The sequence below is a fragment of the Spermophilus citellus genome (assembly GCF_964194105.1).
Source record: "Spermophilus citellus genome assembly, chromosome: 7".
NCBI classification, from domain to species: domain Eukaryota; kingdom Metazoa; phylum Chordata; class Mammalia; order Rodentia; family Sciuridae; genus Spermophilus; species Spermophilus citellus.
This window is the reverse complement of record NC_138188.1, coordinates 139,195,122-139,208,377: the sequence shown is the minus strand read 5'-3', so window position 1 is coordinate 139,208,377 and position 13,256 is coordinate 139,195,122. Positions and strand designations below refer to the sequence as shown.

Below are 13,256 nucleotides of genomic sequence, written 5' to 3'. Positions count from 1 at the left end.
CAGGCCTAGCAACCCGCCGGCGTGGTAGTCACGACACCCCAATTGGAGGAGGGGCAGAGCAGAGCCGCCTCCCGTGCCCAGAACAGGCCCAGCGACCCCCCAGCGTGGTAGACACGTCACCCCAATTGGTATAAGGGCAGAGCAGAGCCGCCACCCGCGTCTGCAAGATAGGCAGACCTGCGACCGACCGGCAGAACAGCCCCAGGGGTCCGCGGGTGTGATAGACACGTCACACCAACTGGAGGAGGAGCACAGCCGCTGCCTGCCCTGCAAGGGAGACTTTTCAACTATACAAGAGTAATATAAATAAATAGCGGGAAAATTTCAAAAACACAACAGTTTCACCAAGCAGAAAGAAACGCGAGCAGTATGAAATGACAAGGAAAGAAAGGACCACAAGCAATACAGGTCAACACAACTTTAGAAGAGGTAATAGCTGCAGCAGATGGAATGTCAGATAAAGAATTCAGGATATACACGCTTCAGATGATCTGGAGTCTCAAGGAAGACATTAGACAGCAAAATCAGACAATGAAAGATCACTTTGACAAGGAATTACATAAACAAATCCAAGAAGTAAAAGATCAACTATACAGGGAGATAGAGGTAATAAAAAACAAACAGAAATCCTAGAAATGCAGGAAGCAATAAACCAACTTAAAAACTCAATTGAGAATACTACCAGCAGAGTAGAACACTTAGAAGATAGAACATCAGACAATGAAGACAAAGTATTTCAACTTGAAAAGAACATAGACAGCTCAGCAAGAAAGTTAAGGAACCATGAGCAGAATATTCAAGAAATATGGGATAACATAAAGAGACCAAACTTAAGAGTCATTGGGATACAGGAAGGTATAGAGGTCCAAACCAAAGGAATGAGCAATCTATTCAATGAAATAATACGAGAAAACTTCCCAGACTTGAAGAATGAGACAGAATCCCAAATTGTAGAAGCCTACAGGACGCCGAATGTGCAAAATCATAAGAGATCCACACCTAGACACATTATAATGAAGATGCCCAGCATACAGAATAAGGAGAGAATTTTAAAAGCTACAAGAGAAAGGAAGCAGATTACATTAAGGGGTAAACCAATCAGGATAACAGCTGATCTTTCAACACAGACTCTGAAAGCTAGAAGATCCTGGAATAACATATTTCAAACTCTGAAAGAAAATGGGTTCCAACCAAGAATCGTGTATCCAGCGAAATTAAGCTTCAGGATGGAAGATGAAATTAAAACCTTCCACGATAAACAAAAGTTAAAAGAATTTGCAGCTAGAAAACCATCTCTTCAAAACATCCTTGGCAAAATATTTCAGGAAGAGGAAATGGAAAACAACAATGAAAACCAACAGTGGGAGGTAGGACAGTAAAGGGGGGAAAATAATCAAAGAGGAAAACAAACCATGTTTAGTAACATAAATAAACAAATATGGCTGGAAGAACAAACCATATCTCAATAATAACCCTAAATGTTAATGGCTTAAACTCACCAATTAAGAGACACAGGCTAGTAGAATGGATCACAAAACAAGACCCAACAATATGCTGCCTACAGGAGACACATTTGATAGGAAAAGATATACATAGACTGAAGGTGAAAGGTTGGGAAAAATCATATCACTCATATGGACTTCAGAAACAAGCAGGAGTGTCCATACTCATATCAAATAAAATAGATTTCAAGCCAAAGTTAATCAAAAGGGATAAAGAGGGACACTACATACTGCTCAAGGGAACCGTACACCAACAAGACATAACAATCATAAATATATATGCCCCAAACAACGGTGCAGCTATGTTCATCAAGCAAACGCTTCTCAAGTTCAAGAGTCTAATAGACCACCATACAATAATCATGGGAGACTTCAACACACCTCTCTCACCACTGCACAGATCTTCCAAACAAAAGTTGAATAAAGAAACTATAGAACTCAATAACACAATTAATAACCTAGACTTAATTGACATATATAGAATATACCACCCAACATCAAGCAGTTACACTTTTTTCTCAGCAGCACATGGATCCTTCTCAAAAATAGATCATATATTATGTCACAGGGCAACTCTTAGACAATATAAAGGAATAGAGATAATACCATGCATCTTATCTGATCATAATGGAATGAAACTGAAAATGAACGATAAAAGAAGGAAGGAAAAATCATGCATCACTTGGAGAATGAACAATAGGTTACTGAATGATCAATGGGTTATAGAAGACATCAAGGAGGAAATTAAAAAATTCTTAGAGATAAATGAAAACACAGACACAACATATCGGAATCTATGGGACACATTGAAAGCAGTTCTAAGAGGAAAATTCATTGCTTGGAGTTCTTTCCTTAAAAAAAGAAAAAACCAACAAATAAATGATCTCATACTTCATCTCAAAATCCTAGAAAAAGAAGAGCAAAACAACAGCAAAAGAAGTAGAAGGCAAGAAATAATTAAAATCAGAGCTGAAATTAATGAAATCAAAACAAAAGAAACAATTGAAAAAATTGACAAAACTAAAAGTTGGTTCTTTGAAAAAATAAATAAAATCAACAGACCCTTAGCCATGCTAACAAAGAGAAGAAGAGAGAGAACTCAAATTACTAGCATACAGGATGAAAAAGGCAACATCACAACAGACACTTCAGAAATACAGAAGACTGCTACATCGATGTTCATAGCAGCACAATTCACAATAGCAAGACTGTGGGACCAACCTAGATGCCCTTCAATAGATGAATGGATTAAAAAATGTGGCATCTATACACAATGGAGTATTACTCTGCATTAAAAAATGACAAAATCATAGAATTTGGAGGGAAATGGATGGCATTAGAGCAGATTATGCTAAGTGAAGCCAGCCAATCCCTAAAAAACAAATGCCAAATGTCTTCTTTGATATAAGGAGAGTAACTAAGAACAGAGTAGGGACGAAGAGCATGAGAAGAAGATTAACATTAAACAGGGATGAGAGGTGGGAGGGAAAGCGAGAGGGAAGGGAAATTGCATGGAAATGGAAGGAGACCCTCATGGTTATACAAAATTACATACAAGAGGAAGTGAGGGGAAAGGGAAAAATAATACAAGGGGGAGAAATGAATTACAGTAGAGGGGGTAGAGAGAGAAGAGGGGAGGGGAGGGGAGGGGGGATAGTAGAGGATAGGAAAGGCAGCAGAATACAATAGACTCTAGTATGGCAATATGTAAATCAATGGAAGTGTAACTGATGTGATTCTGCAATCTGTATACCGGGTAAAAATGGGAGTTCATAACCCACTTGAATCAAAATGTGAAATATGATATGTCAAGAACTATGTAATGTTTTGAACAACCAACAATAAAAAAAAAAAAGAAAAAGAAAAGTAAAGTGCCATGGCAACTGTGAAGAAGAGGAACAAAGAAATTACATTTCAAGTATTAGTGATTATTATGAAGCAGTAACAATGAAAGCCAGTTGATATTCACAGAATGAGTGATAACAGTCTAGAATTTAAAAAAATATAAAGAAGAAGAAAGAAAAAAAAAAACAGCAGGCTGGTATTCATAAAATTAACAATGGCACAGAAAGCCCAGAAAAGAAGAAGTATTTTATGTGAAAATTTGTGTAAGAAGAAGAAGACATGTCAATTTAGTAAGCAGGAGCATTAATTTTTCAATGCAGGAAAATTAACAAAAAGAAATTTTTTTTCATGATATATGTATAGTAAAAATCAAATTGCATCCCTACCTCACACCATATACAAATTCAAGTGCAAATAAAATAAAGGCCTAAAATGTTACAAATATAATTTTGTTAGTAGGAAATAAGGAAGTATACCTTCTAGATTTTGTGATGGGAAGCTTTTAAAGGTGAAGTTAAAACATCTAGAATGAAAAATATAGACCTTTAGAAATTGATCTACATACAATAACTAAGAAATCAAAGGAAGAATGAAAATAGGATTCAAAATGATGACAATCTAAATGAAAGTAGAGGGATGATAGCCAGATATGGTAGCATATGACAGTTAAAACCAGCTGCTGGGGAGGCACTGAAGCAGGAGGATTGCAAGTTGGAAGCCAGCCTCAGCAAATTAGGAAGGCCCTATCTCAAAATGAAATAAAAAGGCTAGGTATATAACTCAGTGACAGAATGCTTGCCTAATATGTTCAAAGCCCTAGATTCTAATCCCTATACATAAAAAAAAAGAAAAAGAAAGAAAGAAAGAAAAGAAAGAGATGGAGAAATGGAATGAAGAAACAAAACAGTTACATAGAGGTTAACATCAAAGTCCTATGGAGTTGGAAAAGATAATCCTAAAGGAAGTTAGCCAATCCCAAAAAAACAAATGCCAAATGTTTTCTCTGATATAAGGAGGCTGACTCATGGTGGGGTAGGGAGGGGGAGCATGGGAGGAATAGATGAATTCTAGATAGGGAAGAGGGTTGAGAGGGAATGGGAGGGGGCAGGGGATTAGAAAGGGCAGTGGAATATGATGGACATCATTATCCAAAGTACATATATGAAGACTCAAATTGGGTGTCAACATACTTTATATATATAAAAAGATATATGAAAAATTGTGGTATATATGTGTAATAAGAATTGTAATGCAAAAAAAAAAAAAACACCAAAGTACATGTATAAAGGCATGAATTGGTGTGAACATACTCTATATACAAAGATATGAAAAACTGTAGTCTATGTGTGTAATAAGAATTGTAATACATTCCGCTGTCATGTATTTAAAAAAATAAAAATAAAATCAATAAAACTAAAACAAAAAAAATCAAAGTCCTAGCTTTTGTTTTTAGTGGGTTCATGTGTCTTTATTAAAAATAAGCAACTTAATAAATAATTCATTTTGAAAACCTATTTGCATGAACAACTGAATATTACACAACTGTTACAGTTAACACTTCTGTATAATTCTGAATCAACTAAAAATGAATATTATAATATGAAAAAGTATCTGACCACATACAGTGGAGACATATAGAACTGGAATTACACATATAATACTCTGGGTGGACCATCAAACCAAACACTATCCTAGCCCATGGAGCAAAAATGGAAAGAATAAAATCATAAAAATCTAAAGCAAGGAAAAAATATAAAGGGTGTCCAAAATTCAAATAATGCAGTTTTAGAAGAAGAGAAAAAGAAACAGGGTAGAAGTAATATTTAAATATACATATAGCTTTTTCCTAAAAAGTGTACCAAAACTTTTAAGTTAAAATTTCTATATAGAATTACTGAAAAATACACATAGCAACATATGCTGGTGAAATTTTTAAACTCTAAAACCAAAGAGGAAATTTTACAAACCTACAGAGTTCATTTATCTACAAAACAAGAAAAGCCAACTGATTTCAAACCATCAAACAGTATTGAAAATACAAGCAAAAAAAAAAAAAGAATTGTAGAATTGTCAAAGTATCTTATTTATACAAACAAGCTAGTTACCAATAATGTATCTGTAACAATTAAGAAAATTCATCACAGAACTACAACTCCATATCGGTCCAACAAAAGCAGTAGTATGGTAGAAAAACATGCTCAAATGTCCTATCTGACTGGGGGCAGGGAAAGTAGTTATTAATTTTTATGCTCATAAAAAGTATTTAACATTTAAAAGGCAGAAATAAAGAAAGAATGTAAAAGGATTGGTAGAGGTGGTAATAAGAAAACTTGACCAATCCGTCAAAACTGAAAGGAGAAGTAAGGCTATAAAAAAGGAAAATCACATGATAACTAAAGCTTAAATTTATCTTATATCACATATGTGAATGGCTAAATTCTAAAAGACAAAAACACAATTTTGGGTTAGATGCATTAGAAATACAATGAGAAATAAATGGATCACATTAAAAGTAGAGATGTCAAGATTTCTTTTGTCAAGATCTCATATTAAAAGATCAAGAAAAAAATGTGAAATATTCAAATAACACTGTGTTTACTTCATACATAAATATTTAGAACTGGAACTTTCAGAAAATGCATGGCCTTTACATATGTTCATTAGAAGTACATGTACTTGGTCATAAGAAAATGTTAATAAATTTCTACAACTATTACAAACCAGATTCTCCAAACCCAGTAAAGCAAAAATGAAGATCAACAACAAAATGAGTACTTCAAAAACTCCATCTTGAAAATTAAACCAAAAATAAAATTTAAATCACCTTATAAGTAAAAAAAAAAAAAGTAAAATCCAAATAAGTTATAAACAGAAATCTGCAGCCCAAAAGGTGTTTCAATATTAACTATAATGATAAACTCATTAAATGCTGAGTCCAAGCTCTAATGAAAGAAACAATAAACAACAAAAACAAAAGGGTGAGATAAGACAAAAACAAAAATTAATGTTATAAGACAAAACAACTGATAAACCAAACAAAAGACTGGATTTTGGAAAGGCTAATAAAATAGAACAGCACCTGACAAACATTATTGAGACCAATACAGACAGGAATAAAAAAAGGATATAGCTCTACATATACACAGTTTTATTTAAAAGAAAACTACAGACCAATAAACATGGAAATATAAATGAAAAATTCCTAGCTAGATTTTCTGAAACTATAAAACATTTTTTAAAATCTTACTCTGAAAGAGATAAGAAATCTTAAAGATAATAAAATAAAATCTGGAAAGCTTATCTAGAATTTGCTCTAAATAAGCCCAGCCCTGAAGATTCATCAAATCCCCAAAGTAACAAATGCTTTAGTTTAGCCATAACATTAACCAATTTTAACTAGTTCAACTGAGTCCTACACTAAATAATCCCCAGAGCATAGAAAACAAAAGCTTTCTAATAAGATTCTTTATCCTAAGAGCCTATATGAAACAGAGTAAATCTTATAACCAATCTCATTAAAGAACACACACACAAAGTTCCAGGACAGATTTGAGTATATTAAGTTTGGAAATACATTAAAACAATACGGCATAAAGACCAAACTGAGTTTTATCAGAAACTAAAGGATAGTTGAAGCAATATAGAGTCAAGCAAGGGCTTGTGACTCTAACGTCCCTGAGTTTCAGTACTATGGCTAAAATGTTACTTTAATTCTCTAAACTCCACTACAACAAGAAGGAGTGTCACTTCATAGATTAATGGAAAGATTAAATAAAACATTTCCAAGATTCTTCGAACAGTGCCTTTCAATTATTACACAATAAATATTCATACATGTTAATCTAGAATTATAGTTTTATTTTATTGACATAAAATATAACATCATTCCTAAAAGGGGAAAAAAAAGGCATTTGATAGAGTCCACATCTAAATCTGATTTCAAAATGTTCAGAAAACATGGGCATACAGTATAAGGAAATATCCATATTGTGATTAAATAATATATAACAGAACTAATATTAATCCTAGTAGTATCATATAATCTTAGCTAAACCATAAAAATAAAATAAATAAAAAATATGAATAAGGGCTGGGGTTGTAGCTCAGTGGTAGAGAGTTTGCCTTGCATACATGAGGCCCTGAGTTCGATCCTCAGCACTACATAAAACTAAATAAATAAAAATAAAGATATTGTGTCCATCAACAACTAGAAAAATATTTTTAAAATATGAATAATGACAAGAAGAGATCAAGATGACATACTGAAAAAAATTTTAAATTTATTAGAACTGATAAGAATTAATTAAGGACAGTTATGTGTTAGTAATATAAAGAAAATCAAAATTAGGAAAAAAAAGGGAAGGCATAAGAAAGGAATATGCAGCTGAAACTTTGTACCTTTCTTCAGTTATATTAGTAACAATATAACCAGTTATTTCACAGAGGTTCTCTCTTTTCTGTAACATTGAGGAACTATTAAATGTTGAATGATAAATATACTGTATACCTTGATGACCTTTGATGATAATCTAAAATACATGTCCCTTTAAAAGAAATTCACTGTCTATACTATTTTTCAAGTTTTGTTTTAACACTGAATTTGACTAATCTGCAACATCCTTCCCACCTAACGCCCACTATTCACATAGTCAGTGAAAGCTGATTGTATAGATCCCAAAGATACCTTGCCTCCACACTTTACAATTTATCTTCCCTATACAGAATAAACGCTTGTATAAGTAACCCCGGGATCTAAAGTAGTTGCTCATGTCTAATAATACTAACTTTAAGGCATTAAAAGAAGATTTAAAGGTATTTAATGATTTCACCAAGGTCATAGAAACGTGATTTAGACTAACCCATATCCTGTCTTCATTTCCCCTGCCTATTTTTCTATCATGAATGCAGTTTCAAGTTTTCCTTGTTTCTCAATATTTAAATCTCTGAGGAAAGTACTATATTTGCATTCCTTTTAGAACCCATTAACGCATTACTTCACTGATCAAATATTTGCTGAGTCCTACTATGTGCAAAATACAATTCTAAGCCCTGCAGTGACACAATATAGGCAAGTTATCTATAGGAATATTATATTTTATTCAACTCAGAAGGATGCTCTCTGTAAACCTACCCTACCCACTTCATCTATAAGTTAACATGGTTCCTGGGAGGAAACTTCCTATTGCTGCTCTGAAGAATCTTCATTTGGAACTTGAATATATGTTTCACATTTCTGATCCTACACTTGGGTAAATGCCAAGCACAACAACTAAAGATACATAGCAAAGACCAAAGTTAACAAAGGATTTAACTGTACTTGATTCTGCTGCCAACTTCACTTCACCTGTAACATCTAAACCTCAGAAAAGCAGCCCTCTGCAGTGTTACTACATCTCTTAGTTCCCTGACTTATCCAAACATCAGCAATCAAGCAAAGAACACAGGAAGGGGAAAAGACAGCCCTTTGTCTTTTCATGTTACACAGTGACAAGCTACTATTTAGATAAATAAAAGACCTAAGAAAGTTTTGGGTAGTGCTGCTTTTTAAAAACATTATTAATCTAACATACCTCTGCAGTAAAAGAAAAAAAAATCTTGAAAATGTGGGAAACCGTTCCAACTACCATAATGCAACTATTTCCTTAAAATTTACAAGCACATCAGCATACACATGATCTTAAGGAAAGCAGAAAACTAAAATTTGGCTATGCAACATACCCTAGACACCTCTCCTTTTACTGATAATTCATAAAGTTTCTAAGTGAAAATAAAGTTTCACTTTTGTTTCTTCTAAAGTATGAATTCACTTCCTAGTTACTGGCTTGAAGTCTACTTCCTAGTTCTTAGCTTGATGTATTTAAATCTGTTAACTTACTTGAGGTAGGTGGTTTCAAATATTTATAATCATATAAATATTTTTAAATATTTATACGAGTAACAAAGTAATAGTGTATTGACATGAAAAACAAATTCATGTCTTCAGAAACCTCATGGAATGTAACAATATTATGTTGATCTAATAAATTTCCTCAGTATAAATAAAATGATCTAAAACACATATACACATATATAACATATTAAAAAATAACATCACTATTTTAAAAAAATAGTAAAAAATATTATCAAACTTATAATATTTTGAATTAACGACTACTCATTTTGTGTAAGGAAGATGGGCTCATTAAACTAGGAACTTGGACATGATAATCAAGATCACATTCATTAGTTTGATTTTTTTATTTTATTTGTTCTAATTAGTTACACATGACAGCAGAATGCATTTTGAATCATTGTACACAAATGGAGCACTATTTTTCACTTCTCTGGTTGTACACGCTGCAGAGTCACACCATTCATGTAATCATACTTGATTGTACAATTTTATGCATGCACCTCTGGCAAGGAAGTCAGCGTCAATTGACTATGCTAAAGAAGATATTTAGTCAAAATCAATTTAAAAAAATCTCAGAACTTCTTGCCATTGTTCAAGCTTAAGATATATGAAAAATATGAGCCACTTTTCCCATTTTGAAACTAGCAAATCTTAATATTCAACACTGAAGACTATTATAAACAAAATGATACAAAGTCTATTAGCTATTGCTTACTATTCATATAACCACAGGATCTTCCCCTAAGTCTTAACTCATCTCACATGCTCAATATCAAAAACTAAATATTAAGGTTTTCAAAACAGAATATGATTAGCAGGTAAACTGTTTTAAACTCCCATCATCATATCTTGAATTATTTCACTGTAATAAACTGCAGTCTACAATAATAATCTCCATTCACCAGTAACATCAATTAACATGAGTCTCAAAAACAATGTTCCCAAAGTGCCAAAAATAACAATGTACTATCCTTGCTTTCCAAAATTCTTGACCATCTTCAATTACCTCTATAGTATCATAAAATTCTAAAAACAACCTCAATGCAAAAATTTAGCAAGCTGTGAGTGTATAAATAGTCCACTTAAGCACAATAGTTCCTGTAAAGTCAAGCACAGGTAAAATACGAACTACTGCATGCCAAAACTACAAAAGGGTGGGGCATTCATTACTCAGGCAGATAAACCAAACAGCTTCAGTCATTCACAGTAAACTTAATTATCCCCATAATTCCAAAACTACTAAGCCAATGTTTCCCGATTGTCCAAAACGCTTTCACACGAATGGGAAATAAATCAAGTCATGGACAACTACTCTTCGGGATATGGTGCAAGCCATGATAGTGCACTTAAGATTCTGAAAGCAAAATCTAAAATAGCAGGATGAGCTCATGATTCACTATAAGATCTGATGCATCAATAAACTTTTTTTTTTTTAATTCTCGCATAAATGAGTGACCATTTGAATTTGTGACTGATGCAAGTGTAAAGGGTGAACGACAGAACAAGGTCAAACTTAGGGGACAAAAGATTCCTGGAATAACATAGCCAGAAAGGTTTCCTTTCTTAAGAGACAGTTTCAACATTCAGGAAAAGAAAAGAAAACCACCCCAAACCTCTACTTGTACATGAGAGTTCACCTGATCAGTCAATGTACCTGCCCAAAAAGGGCAAGCAATTCAATTTTAGTGATCTTTTTTGCAGAATAGCAGGCCTGGAATCCTACCACCTTCGAAATATAAACTGTGCTCAAAAGGGATGGCAACTGGTATTCTCAGAAAGAAAGAAAAAGAGAGGAGTAGGGAAGAATAAAGTTTAATTAAGAAGCCGTGCGGAGCACTGTAGGAATGTGAGGGTCACTCTCAATACCTGGCACCGTCTGTTACGGGAAAACAATCGGCAGAAGGAAGTGGATTGAAACCCGCAAACTATACCCCTCTTCCACACGCAGCTTGGCACTGACTGAGCGCGAGGCCCCCAAAGCGAGGGGTTGGAGTGGTGAGTGGCGGAGGAGGAAGCCCGGGGCAGCCGAGGCCCGGGCGGCCGCCGGCGGCGAGGCCGGGGAGTGCCGGGCGGCGGCGGGAGAGGCCAGCACGTCGGAAGGAGGAGCGGGGCCGCGCAGAGCCAGCTCGTCGGCTCGCCTCACCTTCTGCGCCGCGCTCTGCTGCAGCACATTCTGCTCCACGGTCATGGCCCCCGCGGTGGCAGCGTCCGGTTCCTCGCGCCTTTGCCGGCCCTGGCTGCCGAGGTCCGCCGAACTCCAGGGAGCGGCGCAGACGGCCGGGGTGGACAGCGCCCCCACCAGCCAGGCGCGAAGGCGATGGCGGCCGGCGTGCACCCGCACCGCGGGCAGGCGGCGAGGCGCGGGCTGCGAGGGCCACCGCGGCAGCCCCACGTCTCCGCGCGGCCCGCCTCAGCGCGGCTGGTCCGCGGCGGCCCGGGCCATGGGCGGGCGGCGGGGCGCGGGAGGGCGCGAGCAAGCCGGGCCGCGTCACGCGTTCGCGCGCTCCTTCGCCGGCGACTCGTGGGCCACTGCGGGGAAGGGAGCAAGGGTACGGAGGGAGCGGCCGGCTGGAATGGCGCTGTCCTCCTCCCTCCGCGACTCCTCCTCCCCTCCCCTCCCCCAACCGCCGTCACCGCCCCCGCCGGGTAGCTCCTCCCCCGCAGAGCCCCGCCCGCCGGCCGCCCTAACCCTACATTGTGACCCGCGGGGTGGTAGGGCGGGGCGGGGCCGCCGCGGAGCCCCGTCCCGCACGGGCCAGGCACTCCCGGGTGCAGCGAGGCGGCCCGGCGGGCGGGGCCCCGGAGCCACCCTTGGGGCAGGTGGCGCTACTCCCGCACTAGGCTTGGCGAAGCCCGGAGAGGCAACGGGAGGGTTGCGCTGCTACCTGCGCCCAGGATTCCTTGGCTCGCGCTCTTTCCCACCGCCTCCAAGACAACCATATCCCTCCCTACCTGCAATGTACCTAAACCTCACAGGGTCCTGAACTCTGGCTGCTGCTTGGGTCACGAGTCTCCACCCGCCACCTTTCTAGGAATTTCCCAATCACTGAACTTGCCAAAGGAGAAAAGTCAAAAAGCGAAGGGCTGACACAAATCTTTGTGCTGGATGTACTTTTCTCCTTAACTAATCATTACATACATGAGAATTGATAGTTTGCCAATCATTGCTAGGCACTGCAAAAATAAGGTTTATTAACCTAATATTTCATTTAAACAAAAGGGTCTGGCAGCAAACAGCATTATAAAAGTACCACTACCTAGATGATACATATTCTAATATCCCAGCTGCCAAATTAAGCAAACAGTTACTGTGCATGGAATACTCTATTTATATGGGATGGTAAGGTAAACCTAACAATGAGAAAGCAATCTGAAGTCACAAAAATATCGAATTGCACCAGCTAATTAGAGGAAAAAAGTAAGGGTGCAGTCATAGGAAAGGAAGAAAGGGAAGAATTACCAGTGCACACTGTCACAAATATAATATGGACCCAAACTCGTGTGTAATTTTTAACTTAGTGAAGGACCCATAAAATATTACCTGACTTCATTATAACATAGTAATTCATAAAGGCTTTGTAACACTTTGATCTGCACCTTAGATGTCTTCAACCACCTTTTTTGGTCTTTCCTTTGAATCCTCACATTTATTTATTCGTTCATTTTGACAAATTGCAAATTTTATTTAATTGATATCCTATAACCTTGCTAGAAAAACTTAAGTTGTTAAATGGTTGGAAGCAATGAATTTTAGAAATAATGCAACACTTCTGATTCAAACCATCAAATTATGAGAACACTGAGATCCAAAGAGTTATCTATTTAAAAACGTGCTTTCGAGCCCATTTTTAATCATTAATATATCAAAAGTTTTTCTTTTTCTAGTTTATCAACTAACCTCATGTTTTTCCATATTATAGATTTTTTTTAGAAAATCAGTGGCTTCCATTTAAGAAATTAAATTTAACATGAAAATCTAGTACTTTGGTTTAAAAAAAGATATTACCAGATACTAA

The 13,256-nt window shown here is 36.8% G+C and overlaps 1 protein-coding gene across 4 annotated transcripts in view; it reads right to left on the bottom strand.

The window, feature by feature from the left end:
- Positions 1 to 11,833, bottom strand: part of USP25 (ubiquitin specific peptidase 25) — a 140,942-nt gene extending 129,109 nt beyond the window's left edge. For 2 of the 4 annotated variants that reach the window (XR_014022968.1, XR_014022969.1), the window contains exon 1: positions 11,384 to 11,833. Coding sequence is in view for 2 of the 4 variants with exons in the window: in XM_081301298.1 (XP_081157424.1) it covers positions 11,384 to 11,428 (45 nt within the window). In the remaining 2 variants the exon portion in view is untranslated. The remainder of the gene's footprint in view (positions 1 to 11,383) is intronic. The other 2 variants (XM_081301298.1, XM_081301297.1) reach the window with 2 other exon arrangements.
- Between the last annotated feature and the right edge of the window lie 1,423 nt (positions 11,834 to 13,256).